Raw genomic sequence first — 23765 nt, forward strand, 5'->3', positions numbered from 1 at the left:
ATCAAAATATAATATTTTTTAAAGTAACAGTCAAAACATATCAAGAGTTTCATACACATTATTGTGGTTCATTATAAATTTGTAGGGGGGTGGATGAGCATTGTACCTTTAAAAATCCATCGGTAATCTTTAGGCTCTGTATGCGAGGTAGATAAAAATTTTGGGCAAATTGCTTGAGAACCCATTCAATCTACCTTGATTGCTTTTAGATTTCATATAAAATAATACAATAGATAATTGAAAAGTGTTGTCAAAGTTAATACTCTCAAATTCTTCGTCGACTTCAAAAAACTTGAGATTTGGTGCATCAATATTAATATGGGTTAAACCATCAATTTTTGTCAATGTCAATTTCTCTAGTAGGGGGCATCCAGCTATCATGTTATTGAAAGCTACTTGAGTCATTGTAACCCGATTCAAATAAAGACTTTTCTGATTCCGAAAGCCTTCAAACATTGTTGGAGGTTTAAGCCAACAATAATTAAGATCTAAATGATGTAAACCTTGGCAGGAGAATAAGGATGAAGGTATCTTATAGCGTTGATCAAAACAAATGTCCAACACAAACTCTTTAATATACTTTCCGGTTAGATGAACAATCCACTGATTAATATCAGCCATAGCGTTCACATCAATAATGATGTCCCGATAGGAGTTAGAGACCTCAATCTTGTTGATTGGCCCGGAATGAAGTAAAAGTACATGATCAATAATTCTCAAAAACTTTCTCTCAACAACCGAAGGGTTTTCGGAGGTTGCCGTAGATACACATCGACTATCAAACACAAGATCTGGTTGTGTGGACCATTTCTTCCTGTATTCGCTCGATAACAAACTTGTTCTTACTGCTTCCTTAATTGTCAAGTGTGAGGGAATCTGCTGTATAAGATGATCTGGTAAGAAACTAATTTCAATTCGTAAACAAAACAAAAATTAACAACAACGATTCTTTTCACTTTTCAGCTTTAAAACACTGACACTTCTAATAAAAAAAACATGTTTGTAAATGTCACTGTTCAATAGTTCACATTTCATTTTCATTTTCTCAAATTATTAGTGGTGTTAATGTGTAGTCTTGATGTCGTGTCAATGCTTTGTAGCTTTTTAGATCTCAGTTGTCTAAAAAAAAAAATCAAAATGAAATTAGAGTGGAATGTAACGCAACGTACCATCTTAAACAAGCATGGAGTTTCACCAAAGTTTAAAATTGAATGAAACTGTCGAAAATTTGCTTCGAATATCGTAAGAGTAAACAAGTGTAGACGCGTGTGTCTTTGAGAGACAAAAGATGGATAAATGGTGAAGAAAATGCTACACCAAGGTGTAAATAAAAACAAGAAAAAGGTGTAGCATTTTACACATTTTTACACTTTTGTGTCTTCTCTAAAACCATGTAAAAAGGTGTAAAATGCTACACCTGTTTCGTGTTTTTATTTATGCCTTGGTGTAGCATTTTCTTCACCATTTCTCCATCTTTTGTCTCTCAAAGACACACACGTCTACACTTGTTTAATCTTATGATATTCGAAGCAAATTTTCGACAGTTTCATTCAAATTTCAACTTTGGTGAAAGTCGGTACTTGTTTAAGATGTTACGTTGCGTTACATTCCACTCTAATTTCATTTTGAATTTTTTATGATAACTACGATCTGAAAAGCTACGAAGCATTGATGCGACATCGAGACTACACATTAACACCACTAATAATTTGAGAAAATGAAAATGAAATGTGAACTGTTGAACAGTGACATTTACAAACACATTTTTTTATTAGAAGTGTCAGTGTTTTAAAGTTGAAAAGTGAAAACAATTGTTGTTGTCAATTTTTGTTTTGTTTACGAATTGAAATTAGTTTCTTAAAATTGGTTCATCCTTATTTTCCTGCCAAGATTTACATCATTTAGATCTGAATTATTGTTGGCTTAAACCTCTCCAACAACGTTTGAAGGCTTCCGAAATCTAAAAAGTCTTTATTTGAATCGGGTTTAGAATGACTCAAGATGCTTTCAATAACATGATATTTGGCTGCCCCCTTCTAGAGAAATTGACATTAACAAAATTGATGGTTTATCCCATAATATTTATGCACCAAATCTCATGTTTTTTGAAGTCGACGATGAATTTGAGAGTATTAACTTTGACAACAGTTTTCAATTAGCTACTGTATTCATTTATAAGAAATCTAAAAGTAATCAAGGTAGATTGCATGGATTCTCTAGCAATTTGTCCAAATTTTTCGATCATCTAACTTGCATACAGAGCCTAAAGATTGCCGATGGATTTTTAAAGGTACAATGCTCATCCACCCCCTACAAATTTATAATGAACCACAATAATGTGCATGCAACTCTTTATGTTTTGACGGTTAGTTTAAAAAATATTATATTCTGATTAGAGACATTCTTTTGTTTTGCTTCAGTATTTGGCTGCAGGTATTGTGCTAGCAGAACTTCCTAAACTGTGTGTCAATCTAAGATCTATTCTCCATATAAAGGGTTTCCGAGTTCGATTACAATCAATAAAAAAATAGATTTTAAGATTAAGTGCACTATTGGTCGCCTATTTTTCGATGATTCAAGATGTTAGTCCTTTCATATCTAAATTAAACAAATATAGTCTCTTACTTTTAAAAAATTCTATAAAAAAGAAAAATAATTCATAATTCAAAAGTTTATTTTTGTTAATGTGTCGGATATTTGTATTTAAAAATGTTTATAAAAAAAGTGTTAGTTAAAACTATAACTTAAAATAAATAAATAAATAAAGTAAAATTTTAAAAAATATGTATTGTCACATCACTTGGTGACTCGTTATATTCATCAACAAAAAAGAGAGACATTAATAGCGGGAAAATTTAAATATATTCTCAAATACAATTTTGATAAATCTCTTTTGTCTCATAATTCACAATTTGGTCATCTACTTTTAAATCGACAATTTTAGTCCTTGACATTTTTCCCACCTATACAATTTGAGGCTTAATTTTGATTGTTTGTAGGTGATATTCTTGTGTGGAAACTTAGTTGGCTACATATCACTTTGTAGGTAGTTACTTAAAAGTTAATAACTTTCACTATAACATACATTAATCTATATTACAAAACCAATTAAATTTGTTATAAAATACTTTTTTTAATCAAATGGGGTGTAAATGGATCTGCAACACGCGAAGTCGATTCAAATAAAAAGGGAAAATTACAAAGCTAGAAGACATAAAGTCTAACCCAGTAAACGCAAAAAAAAAAACAAGAAAAATAAAACAACACAACATGGTTCATGACCATAGAACTAAATCTGAAACAAATCAGTATACACCACACATAATCTAGCACACCTGCGTATGCACACAAAACCAAATTTCAAAAAATGAGGTGAATAAATGACGAGCATGATACCATATCTTTAAAGTTGTGATTGAATCCAACAGTGAACACGGTAACTAACAAAATCCGCACACACCAACTATTTACTACAATGAACAACAACAAATTAAGAACCATTTTATGACTCGCATTCCAATGCCAAAGTGAAAACAGATATGAACCATTGAGACCTGGAGATCAATATCTAGAAGATTAGAGAACCATCTAACATGAAACTAAACACAATCAGTTTCATATAAACAATTCTGCGTGAATCCAGATCGAGGAATAAATCCGTTAAAAACCAACATACATTTGCGGCAAATTCTCACTTAATAATAGCCTCTTTACAATGTCACCAACTTACTTATCGTATAAGGATATCACTTGTCAAATCATTAAAAAAACCAAAATGCTAATTGGGGATAATATGAAAATTGATGGACCAATGCAAATTTGTGAGTTTAGATATAGGGAGACCAATATCAAAAGTAAAAGCAAATACACGAGATTAAAATTGTATTCAAACTTATATGAAATTTTAGAAAATTTATTCTCTTTTTTAAATCTAAAGTATTCTCTATGTCCAATTGTGAAGACTAATTCTCTCGATGTAACTAAAATCCAATTAATGGGTTAAAAACTTCTAATGAAGATTTTTTTCACATGTAAAGGTCAAGGATCGAACCCTAGACCAAATAGTTAAGGCATACAAGTATCTACCATGTTGCTGGGGACAACTTTCTAAGATTTAGAAAAAGGGACCATAATTGTGAATTAATGAAAATAAAAGGACCAGATATTTATTTAGTAATTCCACAATTCATAATTTTTAAACGTTAGCGCAATAAAATGAGCGGAAAGACGTCCGTCTTTTTGCTAGTATGATATATAAGAAAGCTAATTAGAAATTCCAGCTACAAATCAATAATAATTAGAATCATGAACCATTGGAGCTGATTTTGGTGTCACTGTTGGAATGTTTTGTTTTGTTGAATGATATATTTTTTGCTTAATAATACATCCTCTTGTCCCTTAACTTATTTCAATTGTCAGTTTGGTCACTTAACTATTAAACGTTTCAATTTGGTCCTTATCTTTGTTTTCGTCATTGATTTGGTTCTATTTTATTAATTTTAAATCCCTAAAAAAGAAGACTGTTGGATAAAGGAGGTTCATCATATCTAACCGTGTATCCCCAACACCTAATATCAAAGTGTGAATATATCACCAGTGTCACACACTGTCATCGATTTGGTTTGCCATTGTACGACGGAGAAAGTAGTATGAGTGGTTTGAGCAACTTTCAAACTCTGACCATGTCTCAATGATGCAGCTTCCAAATCTTTCAAATATGATAGGCAATAATGTGGCTAGTACTTCTATAAGCCATAATACTTGCTTATAGAAGTACTAACCACATTATTGCCTATCATATTTGAAACATTTGGAAGCTGCATCATTGAGACATGGTCAGAGTTTGAAAGTTGCTCAAAGTTTCTCAAACCACTCATACTACTTTCTCCGTTGTACAATGACGATCCAAGTTTTTCACATTTCCTTATTCTTATATGCCAGAAGTTTTTTATGTCATTATCAGTTCTTTCAGGCACATGACACAAATGGAAAAAAATACAAAATAAGTATATGACAAAATATACAAACAAATAAATGCATATACACTAAATTGGAATAATTGTTATCATATTTCTCAATAGTTCTCATTCACTTAAATGAGAATTGTTGACTAGAAAATAATCCAAAATAATAGTGTGTGACACTGGTGATATATTCACAATTTGATATCTTACGCATATTATCAATACGGGCATATGATAAAAGACTTGGTAAAATAGATCAACCACTTAAATAAATCTCACGTGAAAATAAATTAGTTTACAATATAAAACTAATTCTAATAGTAAGGGTGTGGGTTGCTACTACATTTGATTGTCTCATCATAAATTCTACCTTAAAATTTGATTGTCTCATATGAAGTAGACGAGGCACTACTTTTTTTAAGAATTTAATGGATATACACTCATGGTACTTCAATTAAAAGTGGAGAATTAAACATTTGGGTTCAAAGAGAACTCACAAAAGGTTGTCATTTACTTGATCTAAAATGATAATGTTATAGAAAGATGATAGTTCAATTTAGCAATATGGTTTTTGGGTGTTTGCACAATTGATATGGAATGGAATGACAATTGTTAAAATATTCAAATGAACTAAATTTTGTGTAAAAACTTGAACTGGAATATTAGAAAGATTTTAACCCACTTTATAGTCTACATATACCACAAAACCAAGTAAAATAAAAGGAAAGTGTTGTTTGACACGAATAGCAACTTCTTGAAAAATAACAAACTTATATGAATTGCTCAACTTCATCTTTATCCTCCCGTGTTTTCCGACAAATAGGACATCGAAAGTTTGCCTAATTGTAACTTTTCTGCAAACCTGTTAGCATTAAAAGAGCTAAATCGACGCCTTGCAGCTCAATGTTACAAAGTTCATCTGCTCCTCAGAAGTTTGCTGTCGAAAAAGAACACATACAGCCTTCATACATTACACAGGATCCTTTCCGAAGTCTGCATGCATCTCAACCTCCGATTGTTGTCAAAGCTTTTTTATTTGTTTTTGAAGTTTTTGTTTCGTTTTTTCATTTTGCATTGTGTTGTTGTTGTCCAGTTGTTGTCAAAGTTTATCGCAACTGTTTTGTTAAGGACAATTTTAATTTAATTAAGTATCAAGATGTTTTCCATTCCAGTACTGCTTTTGTTTGAATTTTACGCTTTCAGTATCAGTTTAATGAAGTATCAAGTTAGAGTTCAATTCCATGATTAGTTGGTTGAATTTTATCACAGCTATTTTCCCAGCTTTGTCATATCTCTCTCAATTTATATGCAATAGCAACAATTCTTTCAGAATAATTATTCAATCCCCAGCTTCAAGTAAACACGTTAAAGAGCATGACACTAATGCAGTTGTTTAAAATGGTTGGACTCAAGTGTTGCACCACTTTTTCAGGGACAAAAGTTTGTTACTTAAGAATAATCATCAAAAAAATAAGACTGGTACGCATATATAATTGGAGAAAATACTACCTTTTTACCCTTTAAAGCTTTTTTAAGCATTGTATTACATAAAAAACTATTTTCTATCCCTTTAGATGTTAAGCCATTAATTTTACTTTAAATTTGTATTAGCTGCTATTCTTAAGTTTTTGATGAATTTTAAATTTTAAATTAGTATTTTACTTCAAGAAGTATTGGATATTAATATGTCTATATAGAATATTAGAGATTTTTTAAGTTAGTTTATTTTTATGAATGTGTAATGATTTACAAACTTCTTATGGTTAAGGTCATTTTTTTTTCTTCACAAAATGATTAAGGTCTTTTGGAGTATGTGGTTTTGATCATTTTAACTAAACCAATGTACAATATTTTTTTTTTTACAAATTACTTTCATATATATATCAAATTTGTTTACAATTTATGAAAAATATATTAACAAAAAAAATTGGCTTGCATATAATGATAAATAAGCTTTTAAAAGGCATAAACGCTAATAATATATTTGGTATCTAATCTAATAATTTTAATTGGCAACTTATATTTCACATCTTTTGGATAAGGGTGATGGTTATCCTTAATGTAGTACCTTATTGTTTATGAAAGATCAAAAGCAATTGGCAAATAATAAATACATCCCTTTCGGAGATAAAATAATAGTTTTTGGTGGAGATTTTAGACAGATTTTGCCGGTAATACCTAAAAGCACTAAACAAGAGGTTGAGGGTGAGGTAATATCTGGAAGTAGTGTTGGAGAAAAAATATTTATACCGTCTTTATTTCTATCATCTTCAGATGTCCGAATTCCTTTCAAATTTTAAAGACGACGGTTCCCTTTAGCCGTCTAATTTGCCATGACCATTAACAAGAGCCAATGAGAATCACTGCAACAAGTTGGACAGTATCCCAACGACTGTATTTTCGTATGGACAACTATATGTTGTTGTATAAAGAGTTACATCCAGAGAATGACTGAAGATATTGATTAATAATGAAGATGGTAAAGATATGGATGAGACGTCTAACGTCGTGTATGAAGAAGTATTTCAAAATGTGTAACACCCCCTATTATATATTTTGTTGTAACATTCTTGATTGGCGATATGATATTTCGCCAAACGATACATTTTTGACTCTGATAATTGTTCCTTACATAGTTTAATTATTTAAGTTCCATTCGAAAATATTATGTTTTAATAAGTATCAAAATATTTCAGCTCATAAGACCCGCACACGGGTCAGCGATCTAGTTGTGAATTAATGAAAATAGAATGACCAAATATTTATTTAATTCTTGACTTGAATAAATAGTACTCCCTCCGAGTGTCTATGGTCTCAAAATTGTTGTCATATTTATGTGAAGGTGGAGTTATATATCATATAGAAGAAAGCTAATTAGTAATTCCAGCTACAAATCAATAACAATTAGAATCATGAACTATTGGAGCTGATTTTGGTATCATTGGTGGAATGTGTTGTTTTGTTGAATGATATATTTTTTTTAGTTATTTTCTTTTCACATGTATAATGTATTGTCTGTATATAATTTGGTTACCACTTATAATAATATGATTGTTGAAACATACATGGAGAAATATTATGCATGAGAATGATGCCAAAGATGTTTAAGTCAGCGGAGTATGATGTTTCAAAAAAAAGTGGAGTATGATTAATTAATTAATTATTACACTAACAATTTAGAGGATTTTTTTAATTGCAAAAAAAAAAAAAAGAATTTTATTTATCAGAGCCTGGTTTCGATCCAGGGACCTGTGGGTTATGGGCCCACCACGCTTCCGCTGCGCCACTCTGATTTCTTGTTCAATTTAGAGAAATTAATTTATGGGTTGAATGATTATCTCCTTTATCACAAAGTATACCATGAATAAGTGAAATTAACATGCAATCTTAAAGAATAACAATCGTCATAACTTTTTTAATTAAGAGCTAGCTAAGTCCATTAGTTTTAAATTAATATCCTAAGTTTCTGGTTGTTGAATTTTTTGGTTTAGCTCATCCACTTTGGCCATTGCACACCTTCATCATATGGTACTATTAGTTTTACAAAACTAGTCCTCAACTATTAGTTTTAAATAATAAAAATGAACGGTTTTTCTTTTCAAATAAAAATATGCGTTAATTTACACCGTTGTGTTTTTAAGTGGGTGTACATTAGCACTCATCACATCACAAACATATAGCACAAAAGCGAAGGCATATCTCTACTACTGATAATAAATATAAATATAATCAACAATTTGCCACAGCAGACCAAATAAATAATTTCAAAATACAAATGCATTATGTATATATGAAGGCAGCCTAATATAGATGTACACGATTCCATTTCTTATCATTTTTGGAAAGAAACCTGTTTCTGTGATAGTCAAGGGAAAAATGGATCCTCTTTGTTCTTGAAAATTTCATGTAGTTGTTTTGAGTAGTTAAAAGCAAGTGTTTCGCAAGTTTCAACTCCTTCGGAGTCAAATTTTTGTAATTCCTCTACAGTCTTCTTTAATCCACCATAAGGATTGCCACCAGTGAGGAAATAAGCTAAAGTACTGCCTCTGAAAAATTGGAATTTCAAGCAGAAAATATTAGAAAACTGAGAGAAAGAGTTAGTAACCAAGTAATAAAGTTCAATCATCAACCAAATTTGCGGCCGCAATATAAAGAATTTTGATGTCGCATGCAGCAACTAAAATTTTGATCGCACCAGCCATATTTTCCCACTTTTGCCTCAATATAAAGGTTCGTGGTGTAACTGCAATTGCAATTTAAAACCATATTGCTACTCGTATATAAAGAAATTCATGCATTTTTAAAGATTTTTTTTATGTCCTAGAATGCAATAGAACACAAAGCTTAATGCCAAATATGTGTATATTTATTGCTGAAGTAAAATATTAAGAGAGATAACAATTAACTAATTCAAACTAAACTACTTACATTAACAACTCAACATCACTGTTGGAGTTAACTCTAGTAATCAACATATATATAGTTCATGCAGCATTCTACAAATCACAAAAATATAAAATTCAAGAAACAAAGGTTTCCTTATGATTCTAGAATAATTATAAAAATCAGAAAGATACTTATACTAAATAAAAGCATGTAAGATAATGTTATAGGAAGATGATAGTTTAATTTAGCAATATGGTTTATGAGTGTTTGCACAATTGATATGGAATGGAATGACAATTGTTAAAATATTCAAATAAACTAAATTTTGTGCAAAAACTTGAACTGGAAGGAATATTAGAAAGATTTTAACACACTTATGAAGCACAGATACAGACAAACACAGACACCGGACACGACACGCCGACACCACTAATAATTTGATAAAATCACATAATTCAGTGTAATTTTATGTGTCGGTGTCGTGTCCGTGTCAGACACGACACGTGTCCGACACCGGGACACGTCTAATCCGAGGAGTGTCCGTGCTTCATAGGTCTACATAGACCACAAGACCAAGTAAAATAAAAGGAAAATGTTGTTCGACGCAAATAGCAACTTCACGAAAAATAACAAACTTATATGATTGCTCAACTTCATCTTTATCCTCCCGTGTTTTCCGACAAGTAGGACAATGAAAGTTTGGCTATTCTTGAAAACACAAGTGCAACATTCTTATGACATCACAAGCATTAATATAATTGTAACTTTTCTGCATACCTGTCAGCATCAAAAGAGCTAAATCCACGCCCGTTGCGGTTCAATGTTACAAAGTTCGTCTGCTCCTCAGGAGTTTGCTGTCGAAAAAGAACACATACAGCCTTCATACATAACACTTGATCCTTTCCGAAGTCAGCACACATATCAACCTCCGATTCCCACTTAATTTTGTGCTTCTTTTTCCTCTGAATTTTGGAATATATCTTACTTAAGTTAATGCCCTCGTCAGATGCATCACTCGAATCAGAATCCTTGCTATGATCTTGTAAATCTTGTAAGTTATTCAAATCAGAGTCGACATCACCATTATGTCCTCCATCTTGTGACTTGCTAGAGGTGACTTCACAACTAGATACATCAAAATCATCAACAATAAAACCTTTCGAGTTTCCTTCCTCACTTTGTGATAAGTCCTCTATTGATTCAGCATCATCATTTGTTGGAATACTTTGCTGATAGTTGACCTTATCATCATGACTTTTGGTTACACATTTTCTTAGAGGCCTTCGACGGCGGCGCCTACTCTCTTCCTTCCTCCTTACAAGTTGACTAATCAGCATATCATCATCATCATCATCACCATCATCACCATCATCATCAACAACATTTACTAACTCATCAGCACTTCTTTCCTGAACACGATTCCTTATAAGTTTACTAATCGGTTTATCATCATCATCATTTTCATACTCACTAATAAAGACATTACGAGTCCGTTTCCTTTTCGGAATTACAGCACATAAGAGATCTTCAACAAAATCAGAATCTTCCTCGTTGCTTTGATCATAATTGGAGTACAAATTCTTTCCCTTTTCTGCTGCAGAACACGTTGACAGAGAATTACATTGACTACCTTGCATATCAGATACATCTTGAAAATTAGAATTCTTGTTACTCGTATTAGATTCCGCGTCACTATTAGACCCATCTAGTGAATTATTAGACATGTCTTCACAATCAGATGCATCAAAATCATCACCAATAAAATCAATATTGTTTCCTTCCTCACTGTATGTCGAATCCTCTTCTAATTCATCATCATCATTTGTTGGAATACTTTGCAGATGCTTACCCTTATGATGTCTACCTGAAGATATTTCATCATTCTGACTTTTGCTTTCGAGTTTCCTTAGAGTCTGTAGACGGCGCCTTGGCCTTTGAGTGTCAACAACCTTGTCAACCTCTAAATTAGCAGTAGTTAGAGAGTTGTTCATATCATCATCATCATCATCATGATCACTTTCAGACTCACTCATAACGACATTAGAATTTCGTTTTCTCTTGGTATTTGCAGAAAATAAGATATCTTCACCAAAGTCCAAATTTTCCTCATTGTTTTGAGAATGATTGTTGTCCAAGTTCTTTCCTTTTACTTCTCCAAAACATGTTGAAAGTGAAATGTTGTGAGAAAGAGCAGGTTCATCGTCGCTATCAGTGATAACAATTACATTTACAGGACTAGATTTTGGATCGTCACTATCCGTGATATCAAAGACATTTACAGAACTAGATTTTGCACGAATGGGTGTAGAAGATGCTTCCATCGTTTTGCTGAGACTCTCTTTAGTTTCAAATTTCAACTATTATAGCTTTCTTCCCTGTAGGCATTCATGAAAAACAGTTGACTAAAGAAATTCAAAAGTTATTTACCAAAAACGTAAATAAGTTCTCCCTCCGGTCCTAAATATAAGAGACAAGTGCGTCAACAAAAATTGATGTATTCGATACATCAATTTTTGTCGCGCAATTGTCTCTTATATTTAGGACGGGGAATAAAACGTTAATAATTGCTCCTACCTGCTGATTGCATAACTTTCCCCAAATTCAATGGCAGTCCTTTATCTAGCAGAAAAAGACTTGTTAAACAAAAGAGATTCATTTTAAAAGACAATATATTTAAAGGATAACAATGTTACTCCAAGGTTTATACAAAGTGTACAATTGGCTAAACATGCTGCATTCGGCAATAGCACCGATCTGAGGAGTTACACACAAATGTTTTCTTATTGGAAAAAATTAGTGGTTTATTAGCAGCGATCTATGGACCTTCTACATAATACTCCTTTAGCATCTTAACTCATACGCCGAGTGTTATGACAAATGTCTGTATTACTAGTAAGGTTTAAAAATGTCTTTTGTTGCTGTTAAAGAGTCCCACATCGGATAAGAGATGGCCTAACATAACAATGTTTTGATAAGTAAGGGCAATCCTCAGCTCACAAGCCGATTTTATGAGGTTGTGTTAGATTCAATCACGATCTCTCAGAGTCGTGACAAATATACCACTTTTTGTTTTGGTCTATCCAAAATCTATTCGAATTGCAATTTGGTCCAATTAAATAAGTAATATGTAGAATACTTGATTTCACTCCCTCAACCCTAAACCCTAAATATCAAAATTAACAAATTTAGCAGGGACTTAAACAAAACAAACATGGATCAAAAGCAAAAGATTGTATATTTGAATAATTAAAAACAAAACAAGAAATAAAAAACAAAAAAATGGCATATTTGTATCGACTTAAAAAGACATATTTAAACTTAGTAATTCATCACAGCAACTAAGCCAAACTTATATAAAATTCTGGACATGATCTTTAATCTTTATTGTATTTAACAATGTAAACCCTAGTGTATGTAAATGATATAGTTTTCTAATATTATAAACCCTAAAATGGTTAACAAATGCAATACAAAATCATATCAAGTAGAATGAAAGAGGCAGAAGCAGTAGTAAGCATACCCTAAAAAGGAAGATCATCTGAACTTGTGTTTGGCAGAAGCATACCCCAAAAAAATAAGGACAGAACCCAACAACAAGTAGGAGAGGAGAGAGACGAAAGAAAGGGGGAAATGAAAGTAATTTGAAAATCTTTCAATTGATAACAAAAAAAATTAGAGGGTGTATTCAATTGAGATTTCAAAGGATTTTAAAAGACTTTTTTGTTTTAAAAAAGTCTTTAGGTATTCAATCAAAACTTGTAAGGAATCTAAAACATTCTTGTAGTATTCAATTAGGATTTTTTAATGAGTCCAATAAAATCCAGTGGTATTCAATTGAGATTTTGCACAACTTACAAATTGTCTATTGGTATTCAAAATTGTACTCCCTCCATTCCTTTTCTTTTGATGTTTTAGAATTTCAACTATATTCCAAAACTTTTGATGTTTTAGTGAATTTGTTATTATTTTCTCAAGTTTACCCTTGTTGGAAAACACAATAAACTATTAAAATAGTTGTGACCTTTGGTTTATCACATGTGAATTTAATGATAAATAAGAACATTTAAGTAAAAAATACACAAATGTTTATATACTTTAATTACTCCTTAAAACTTGTGTCAAGAGCTAAAACATCAAAAGAAAAGGAATGGAGGGAATAAGGATTTTAATGGATTGTTGTGAGTAATGGATTTTGTGAGACTTTTTAGTGTAAAATATACTTACTAACAATCTCACACCTAACCTTAAGTGTGTGTTTGTTTCAAGTTATAATTGTTGATTCCCAGGAATAAAATGATAGAAATGTATATGCCTATGTTTGTTACAAGTTTACTAAAATTTATTCCTTGGTATAAAATGTTCCTGGGAATAGAAAAATTTTCCCAAGGAAAAGGGTGGGAATAAAGTTCCCATGGAGATGGGAATAAATTCATAAATAGTTTACCTATTATAATCCCTATTTTTATGGTTCCTAGGAATATTATAAAGCTAACCAAACATATTTTTCTTAAATTCCTTGGAATAAAATTCCCATCTTTATATTCCGAGGAATGTTATTCCTAGGAATAAATTTGATAAACTTGAAACAAACACACTTTTTGTCTCCCACACATAGCTTTGAGATTTCTTGAGACTTTTTACTCCTTCTCCCACTTCATTTTTTTGTTTCTCTCAGTATCATTATTTCATGTTTGTTTTCTTTTTCCAGGTTTTAATTTTTTTTTTATTCTCGTCATTTTTATTTTCTTCACGAATTTTGTTGATCATATTATTTACTTCATGTTTTCTTTTTTGTGCTCTTACATATTTATTTTATTATTATCAATAAAAAAAAATTACAAGGAGTAAGTTTGATTTTATTAAGTAATTATTATTATTATTATTAGTAGTCAATCCCATAAAAATTGTATCGATTTTATTTTTTATCATGCAAACCTTTGATTTTTTATTTAGTCAACTCTTGTAATTTTGAATTATTGCTAAAATTTGATAGTCATTTCAAATCTTATGAATTCTCATAAAATACTTTCAAATCTTTAAAAGTCTATGAGCTAAAATCCCTCAAAATCTTAAAAGTCTTTTAAAATCTTTTGAAAGTTAATACATTCCTCCACAATCTTTTAAAATCTTCAAGACTTTTTTTGTCAAATAGTCTTTTAAAATCTCAATCTAATACACCCCCTTAATTAACATATTATAAACTTGTATAAAAATAATATATAATAATATAAAATGAGAAGGCTCCCCTAAAGAAATATATATAAAATGAGAAGAGTATGGGAGAAGTTAACAACAAACTAGATATAGTTCGATCCTAATTTGGTTTGCGTGTTTGACGATCTTCTTGTCCGATTACAAATGCTAGTTAAGTTTAGAACTTGAGTCAAAGCAACCGATATAAGTTATTCAACTCGTGCAATCAAAGTTCTAACAACAATTAATACACCAAAATAACTATTTAATTTTAATTAATCAAAATAATTGTTTGAACAAAAATATTTAAGAACCAAAAACAATACGCGTAGCTTAAGGGAAAGAAAATGACAGTTTATGAGAAGTGGAAAAGGTGGGATAAGAAGCGGTTAATGAGTAGTGGAAAAGGTGGGATAAGAAATGGGGAGTGTAACCAGAGTTCTAACAACAATTAACACACCAAAATAAATATTTGAGAACAAAAAATGATAGGAAATGGAAAAGGTGAGATAAGAAGTAGGAGACGATTTTATAATTTGAAAGCGAAATTAATTCAACAAAAACATGTGTGGCGTAATGGCAAAAACTATGAACCACCAAGGAATTTCATGTAATATGTCTTAAAAATTAGGGTTTTTTGGTTAGTGTGACGAATAAAGTATATTCCTTGTACCCACATGTTTTATTCCTTGTTTATTTCATAGTTGAGCATAGGTGGTAGGACTAAAAATGTTATTTCTGTGCGTTTCTGGAGTTGAAAATAGGGGGTAGGACTAAAACTGCAAAAAACATAATATTTTAGGGACGATTTTGTTCGATTTGAAAGAGGCATGACTATTTTCGTGAGTTGGTCAAAGTACAAGGATCAAAAGTACAATTAAGCCATTAATACTACTAAATTGCTTAGAATATAAAAAATCAAATTAAATACATAAACAAACAAAATACAATTTTGTAAAATTTACACACTAGATACACTATCAACGTTTTTTAATATTCGTAAAAGTAGTCTAAGGAACTTATAATAAGGGGCCGAGGAAGTATTTGCTACAATGAAATCTTCATCAGTGATGTTTAGAAGCTGCAAAGTAGGAATCGTCTTCAAGAACTCTTAAAATGCTGAAGATCTTTAGAATCAACACTGTGACTTACACTTATAAGTCTAAAATCTAAATAATGATCCAACCCAAATGTTGTGAGTGATAAATTCACTTTTATGGTAAGACACGTGTCCATGATGCAAAATGACAAAGTAAAAATTTGCATGCATTGAAATGTACAACAACAAAAAAATGGTTAATGATCACATGAGTAAATATCAAAATTGTTACTTAAAGTTGTAGGAATAGGTACATCTAGTCACTCACAATATTAATATTAACTTTTGGTCTCTATCCATCCGCTCTTAACATTTGCAAAATATTTTTTTTTTATGTATGTAAGCACCATTTACATCTAATAAAATGATGTTTATATATGTGGACGGAGAGAGTAGATTATAAAATGATCGCTAAAATTGCAAAATTTTAATCCAATTTTTACGTTAGTTAACATTAAATCAAATTAAGTTAGAAATGCAAGGGATTAACTTCAAGTTCAATGAATAATGTCAATGAAACATTAAAGGGAATACAATGTTAAGGAGTGGAGTGCTAGGTCAAAGGTTTGACATCACATTCCCAACAAACTAATAGTAATAATTGTCAACAATGCATTTGATAATGTGAATAAGTAGTTGATTTGCTCTCTTCATTATATTTATTAGTTTGTTAATTTGTTCTCATTAAATGTAATTATTTATTGTAGTTACTTATATAACCTTGTAACCTATATATATATACAAGGAATAACAATGAGAAAATCATCAAAGCTATTATTCATGATAGATAAAAGATTCACATAGTTAGACAAATTTGATTAACATTTTGCTAAAACCATTTTGAAATAATGAAAATGTAAGATATTAAGTTAATACAACCCAACAATTTCAAGGATAACTTGAATATTTACATATGCTACATGAGTGACTAAATAAGTTAAACCCATTAACTAATCTCTTTAACACGTTATTTTAACTTAACAGAATATATTGTGAGGTTGTTCTGGTTTTGATGATATGGGTGGTTCCTCTAACTCCCCTCATGACCCAACACCATCAAGTTAGATTGAAAATATCTCCTTTTTTTTTTTCACTTAAATTTTTTAACTTAGTGTTTTTAGCACATTAATTAGCTCATTTTCTCCATTTACAATAAATTTTCGTGGATTAAATTTGAACTTTTTCTCTAGTTTTTGACCGGCAAACTTGTGTAAAAACCAATATCTTACAAATTTTCTTTCTCATGTCTCTAGTTCTATTATAAAATAAAATTTGCTTTTTAAATTCGTACAATAGATGATGTATCTAGCTACCGATATAGACCAAATAAATATTAAATGAATCTAAAAAGTGATTTTTCTCTTATAATAGAGACCATAATAGTATCTTATAATAGAGATTGGCCAACCCGTTGAACGGTAAGGCTGGTCAAAATGGGATAGATTGATCTGTTTTTACATGCAAACACAGTTAAAATTTTGTACAAATTAAATTATGTGTGAGAAAGACATAGCATACTTGTTTAGCTAAAGAGTATTTTATATTCCAGGAACACACTGCAAACATTTTATCTCTTTCAATATCTCAATCAATCTTTGTGGACCTTAGCTACATGCAAGACCAAATTTCATATGTACGTCTAAAAGGAAAAGGGTCCGTAATTTTATTCGGTTTTCAGACTCGTGACAAAAAGTTTCAAGCACACAATCTTCAACCTCTATTATATGCCACAGAAAGTATGGACTTGTCTAAACACACAACACTTTAAAATTATTTTTTTCATAAATTATTAATATACTTGTGGATGCTTATGTGATGAAAACTCTATTAAACAAATTAAACCTAATCCAAATGTTAAGCTTTACCTTAATTTCTTCCTTTTTGTTCACTTAATTTTGACTAACTTTGTGATCCTCTAGGAGGAGGACAATTGTGGAGCCCAAACCCCTCAATCATGGCTCAAAATAAGATTCCCTTACCAAATAATACCAAATTAAGGGGACCCAACTTGACATTACAGTACCTACATTTGGTTACTTAACAGCTTTATATTATACCACCAAATCTATTACCATTTTTTTTTTTTGGGTTCGAACCGGAATCTTGTATACATTATGTATTGTTTTTACCAATTGAGTTATGATCACAAGAATAAATCTATTACCAACTTTATACCAACTAGATCAATTTCATTTATATTATTAAGTACAAAATTGAAATCAATAGACCGAGTAAATTACATATTTAACGATCATTCACTAAAAAAAATAGATACGGAACATCACTCTAATCTATTTTACACCGACATTCATTAAAAATTTAATATTCGACCATTGAATAATATTAAAAAAAATGAAGCTCTCTCATTCGATATCAGTGTAAAATTAATTTACATCGACAATATGAGGAGTTGGAGTTGAACATTCCGATCTAGATTCAGTCGATGTTCTATTTCCACTATTAACCTTTCGAATTTCCTCAACCAGTCTCACAACTTCATCCATTTTAGGTCTTTCATCATGTAACCTCACAACACAAGCCATACCAATTTGTAACATCTCAACCATTTCTTCCTCTATATTAGGATATCTCAATAAGACTAAATCAAACACTTCAGAAGTCCACTCTTCTCTAACCACAGAATTAACCCACCTAACCAAATGAACAACTTCCTCACCTCCATGTAAAGGAGATTTTCCAGTTAAAAGTTCAAGTAACAAGACACCAAAACTATAGACGTCGGATGCTGGTGTTGATTTTCGAGTTTCGGTTACTTCTGGCGCAAGGTATCCTGCTGCCCTTGGCGATATTGGACTTGTTATCATTGTTGCTAGACCGATGTCGGATATACAACCATATCCTTTGGAGTTGAGGAAGATGTTTGAGGCTTTTATGTTTCCATGGATTAGTTGTTCTCCATGAATGTGAGCAATGCCTCTTGCTACACCAATTGCTATTTTCAACCTGCTTTCCCAATCTAAAGGAATTCTTTCTACCCCTCTTTTGCCTGCATAGTGGTGCATGATGCCAACTTATGGTTATCAAATCGAGAATCAAATCTTATTATAAATCGCAAGAAATATTGTCAATAAAAATATGTCTTTTTAAGTAAAGTAAGCGACTTGACAAAATTTCAATATGATGTATCATATATGAACCTCAAAATAATTCACGATTCAGTCCATGCATCGAATGATAAAATAAAAGTGGTTGGTCACGCTATGTTTAAGCAAATAATTCATTAGAATGAATTAGGATTCAACACAGTGAATCCCGATTCATCATAATGAATTCCTGCTTAAATATAGGCTAGCGAATTACTTCTCTTTGTCATTATACATGAAAATGATTCAACATAATGAATGCGGATTCAATATAAGATTCATGTCCAAATAAATAACGCCTAGATATTCGTGTGTCAACAATAATTGTTTGATGAGCGAAAATGTTAAAAAGAACTTACCATGTAACATTGCTGAGACACTGCCTTGTTCATAAAAATCATAAACCATAAGTTTTTCTTCCTTTGAATAGTAATAAGCCCTTAATGCATCCACATTTTCATGCCTAATCTTTCCCACCATCTCCATCTGCTGTTCAAATTCGCGTTTCCCAACCGTAACCTCCTTCAATCTCTTAACCGCAACCGTTGTTGCTTCCTCCAGAGCAGCCTTATAAACGGTACCAAATGTTCCCTTTCCAAGCACCTCGGCAGAAGCTCTCAACAAATCTTCCAAGTCAAATACAAGATTGCAACCCTCAAAGAAAACGATTTTGTTTCTTTCTAGACTCTCAGAAGATTCTTTCTTCTCAGAAAAAACTTCTTTATTCTTCTGAGACTTAATAACTTCTCCATCTTCACCGCGTTTCTCATAGCAGCAGACAATCAAGAAAGCTGCTATAATTAAAATTCCTAGCACACAACCACCAATGATGATACCTAATAATGCTTTTTCTTTAAGTCCTTTGGTTTTTTTCCTTTTTTTATGAACATTTGCAGGAAAAACATTTACATATGTAACATTGTTTCCTGAAAAGACCAAACTTGGAAATCTTTGAAGTGATTTAGGAACAAAACCACTAAGATTATTGTTTTCCAAATGTAGATCTTTGAGACTAGGAACATTGATATCAGGAATTTCACCAGAAAGAGTGTTATTAGCTAGAATCAAAGAAGTAAGATGAGTCAAATTTGAAACTGATAAAGGAATGCTACCATTAAAAGAATTGTTGGAAAAATCAACAACAGTTAGATTCTTCCAAACTGAAAAATCTAATGGCAATGGACCAGAAAATTTGTTAAATGCAAGACTCAAATTTTCAAGAGCTGAGAGTCTACTAAGAGTGTTTACTGGAATTGAACCATTCAATCCAAGACTTTGTAGCTGAAGAGATATAACTCTTGATTTTTCAGTGTTGCAAGTAACTCTATTCCATTTTTTGCATACAGAAGATTTTTTGTTCCAGTTGAGAAGTGAAGAGTGGTTCATTTTGTGAAGGAAATCAAGCAAAGCTTGTTTATCTGCTGCTGGTTCAGCTCCAACACAAACAAATAACATTGCTCCAATGAACAAAAGGGACATCTTGTTTCTCATTTTTGTAGGTTGAATAGAGAAATTTGGATGTAAAGAAAGTATATGATATGTTTTCAAAGCTGAAATATTAAAAGATAATTTGGTGAGAAGCATGATAGAATGTTATATACCTTATGTATGTAATATTGGAGTTATTTTCTTAGATTTTGACATTAAAGGCTAAAAAGTAAACAACTATTAGTAAAGTTTCTTTGTGGTCAAATTAAGCAGCACTTGTTTGACATGATAGAATCTTATTAGCTTTTTTTTTTTTTTTTTTTTTTTTCTTTTCTGTTCACCTACTTTTTGTTTGTTTCCCTAGGGAGTGCTATCAAAAAGATGTACACCAAACTTTGAAACTTTATTAGAACAGTGAGTTAAGGTCAAAAGTAAATAGATAAATAAAGCACAAAAACATAAATCGATCATAAAGTTTGGCCAATTGTATCTACGTCTCTGATACAGAAAAACCAATGTTTTTTTCTATTATGCAATTTTTAAAGTTATATGTAGATTACAAAGTTGTGATTAAATATTACGGTCCATGTTACTGTTTTACTTTGGTTCACTCAACATTTCCCCACTATATTTTGATTAAAAAAAAATGCCAATTTGTGGAATTTATAAACAGAAATACCAGTAACATTTAACATATGTATATAAACAAAAAAAAAGCATGAAAGTGTTGAACTTGATATTTTCTTTCAGATTAGGAAATAATCTAACATAAACTAAGGATCCACAATATAAAATGCAGAGAAATTGGCACTTCAATGAAGATTCACAACATACTCCTTGATTCTAAAATTCACCAGAACTAATGATAATTAGAATAGAGATGGACTATATAGGAGTTAGCAAGAAAATGGATAGGTACAAGATTTTAAAAAATGGCATAGTTACATCAAAATCCTAAGTATCACAAGAAGTTATAAACAAATATGGTCGATGTGGCTGCAATTACAGTCGCGCTGAGGTTCCAAAGGCATCGAAAACCTCGTATACAACAGGCACAATCTCGGTTGTACACTGCAATTTAAAACCTTAGTTTAAACTAAAGATAGAAACCTTTTGCTACTCATTAACAAACTTAAGGATAAAGATAACTTTTGCCACAAGAATAGTAGGTGGCATGTGAAGGAACCATAATCACTGAATTAATAAGACAAACATGAAGGTATATACATGAGTTTAATTGATCATATACCTGCTAACTCTAACTGCTTCTATCTTTGGTTCTTCTCTTTCTCCTTGGTTTTGAACAAAAACTTTCTATTGATTCTATTGAAATTTTGGTGTGGAAGGAAAGAATGGAGGTGCAATAATAAAGAGATGTTCTTGTAGAGAGACAAACTAGACAAGGACAATAGGTTAGCTCAAGAGCTTTGTCTCGTGCTTCTTTTACATAGGTGACTGCTGACCCATGTGCTACAATATCGTCTATACTCTATACTATAGGGAGTATATATCATTTAATTCTAGGGTTAAATATGTTTTTGGTCTTTATAAATATGTCAATTTTTCGTTTTAGTCCCTCTAAAATTTTCCTTCAACATTTAGTCCCTATAAAATTTTCAATCACTACTTTTGGTCCCTATTTTTTATTTAAATTTTGTATTTTTTAATGAAATTATGCAGAAATATGTAAAATATTCTAAAAAAAATTTCCTTTAAAAAATTAGAATTTTTTAACAAAACACAAATTAAATATGAATTTTTAACCGTAAAAGATATAAAAATTCATATAAAATTCATGTTTTGTTCAAAAATTCTGAATTTTTTTTGGAGTGATTCTTATAATATTTTGAATTTTTCTGAAAAATTTCATTAAATAATATGAATTCTACATATGAGTTTACTTTAAAAGAGGGACCAAAAGTGAAGATTGAAAATTTTATAGGGACTAAAAATCGAAGGAAAATTTTAGAGGGACTAAAACGAAAAGTTGATATATTTATAGGGACCAAAAACATATTTAACCCTTAATTCTATCATATCAAAATATTATTATTATTATTATTATTCATATTTGAATTAAGTACTTATTTGATATTAATGGATTTTAAATTGAATTCTCAAGATTAATTTATGTTATATCGATCAAAATAATAAATAAAGTGCATGAGTCTACACATATATGCGTTTGATTAGTAGGAGTGAGAATAGACTAATCTGATAGGAGCTGACTATCTAACATACGTCAAGTTCAGGTTAGATAAGATAACATTTTTAAATAGAGAAGACAAAAACATTATTAAAAATTTATTTAATTAAAAGATCAAGTTTACGACCATAAAAAACATTCTAAACCTATCGAGCTAACTTACATGACTTTTTAATTAGAATTTTATCTCTAATATAAATACATTTTTAAACTATTATGTACATTAAATAAACCTTTTCCAAATATACTATTTTTTAAATCTACACAAAGAATAATTTATTAATATAATATTATATACAAAATTTATGTATCACCACTGAATATCGAAGTTGCTTACAGAACGTGACAGATGAATAAAAAAATTATGGTGATTTATCGTTATGTTTACATTTGTTAACACTTTGGAATAAATAAAGATTAAAAATCATTGACTAATTTGAGTTGGATTAGGACGGTATCAACATCATAAAATGGGGGTTCAACATTTGTTATTGTTAGGCACCACCCTATACCCAAGGACCAATCACTGATCTGCATTTCATGTATGTTCAACATTTTTCATGATCAATAAGGCAATAACGTCCGTTTATCTCAATTCTTCTCCAATCAACATCAAAACTTATCTCTATCAAATCAAATAAAAATGATGAGTGAAAACTTAGTCAATACTTCATCGATATTTTGATTTTGTACACATGTGGTTGCGTTGATAAATTTTCTTGCTGCCACATAAGATAAATTAACAACAATGTATTTATACTTAGAGGAATGAAATGCTTGAACTTAAAAAAATAAAAAATGTATTCACTAAAAAAATGAAACAACTAACAACAATGTTCCAATAAAAAATGTTAATACCTATTCCCTTCATCCTATCCTATTTATAAGATTCTAGGACAAATTTTATGCATATTAAATAAACTTGCAGTGCAATTAATGTATAGATTTTATTTTTGCATGTTGTTATTACTAAATCACATTTTATTTTTAGTAGATGTATATTTAATTTGACTTTTTTATCTTTCAAAAAACTTAGACTTTTTCATGTTGTAAAAAGAAATGGTAGTATTAATAAGAGATAGAGTTTAAAAAAGAGTAATAAATAAAATGATAGTAGACATATCAAATTTTATATAAATTTTATTATCTGATTCGATAACTTAATTGATTTAGTACCTCTAAATTTTTTTAAAGAGTTTCATTATCATTTGTCGTAATAAGTATAAAATACACTTCCCTCATACCCAGTAACATGAAAACCATTTATCATTTGTCAATAGTATATGCTATGTTACTAATAAAAAGTTACACAAGACCGCGAATTTGACGTCTTAAACATGAAACTTTCATGAAAAAAGTCATATTATATCATGAAATCTAAACAC

The 23765-nt window shown here is 30.6% G+C and overlaps 2 protein-coding genes and 1 non-coding gene across 4 annotated transcripts; all 3 read right to left on the reverse strand.

Annotated features, from left to right (window-relative positions):
- Positions 1–8185: 8185 nt before the first annotated feature.
- On the reverse strand, positions 8186–8257 carry TRNAM-CAU (transfer RNA methionine (anticodon CAU)). Its single transcript has one exon. It is a non-coding gene; the product is annotated as a tRNA-Met (tRNA).
- Positions 8258–8823: 566 nt separating this feature from the next.
- Positions 8824–11671, reverse strand: LOC25482390 (uncharacterized protein DDB_G0290685). The gene is made up of 2 exons (XM_013610939.3): positions 10128–11671; positions 8824–9010 (listed from the first exon to the last, which is right to left on the reverse strand). The coding sequence occupies exons 1-2, from the start codon at positions 11669–11671 to the stop codon at positions 8830–8832; spliced, it is 1725 nt and encodes a 574-aa protein (XP_013466393.1). The 3' UTR covers positions 8824–8829.
- A 6207-nt stretch (positions 11672–17878) lies between these two features.
- On the reverse strand, positions 17879–21661 carry LOC25482391 (probable inactive receptor kinase At4g23740). 2 transcript variants are annotated; one of them, XM_013610940.3, is made up of 3 exons: positions 21424–21661; positions 19106–20296; positions 17879–18649 (listed from the first exon to the last, which is right to left on the reverse strand). In XM_013610940.3, exons 2-3 carry the CDS (start codon positions 20235–20237, stop codon positions 18027–18029), a joined length of 1755 nt encoding a protein of 584 aa, XP_013466394.1. In that variant the 5' UTR covers positions 20238–20296; positions 21424–21661; the 3' UTR covers positions 17879–18026. The 2 variants fall into 2 exon arrangements, with proteins under 2 accessions (XP_013466394.1, XP_039689671.1); XM_039833737.1 differs by having other exon boundaries at positions 19106–21245.
- Positions 21662–23765: the final 2104 nt, after the last annotated feature.

Source organism: Medicago truncatula, chromosome 1 (assembly GCF_003473485.1).
Source record: "Medicago truncatula cultivar Jemalong A17 chromosome 1, MtrunA17r5.0-ANR, whole genome shotgun sequence".
NCBI classification, from domain to species: domain Eukaryota; kingdom Viridiplantae; phylum Streptophyta; class Magnoliopsida; order Fabales; family Fabaceae; genus Medicago; species Medicago truncatula.

Bases quoted from the DNA above. Each gene is read 5' to 3' on its own strand.
- LOC25482390 (XM_013610939.3), bottom strand. From the start codon at position 11,671: ATGGAAGCATCTTCTACACCCATTCGTGCAAAATCTAGTTCTGTAAAT. The intron at 9,011-10,127 runs GTATGCAGAAAA...CCAATTTTTCAG, and splicing joins AGCTCTTTTGATGCTGACAG to AGGCAGTACTTTAGCTTATT.
- LOC25482391 (XM_039833737.1), bottom strand. From the start codon at position 20,330: ATGCTTCTCACCAAATTATCTTTTAATATTTCAGCTTTGAAAACATAT. The intron at 18,650-19,105 runs GTAAGTTCTTTT...ACCACTATGCAG, and splicing joins TGTCTCAGCAATGTTACATG to GCAAAAGAGGGGTAGAAAGA.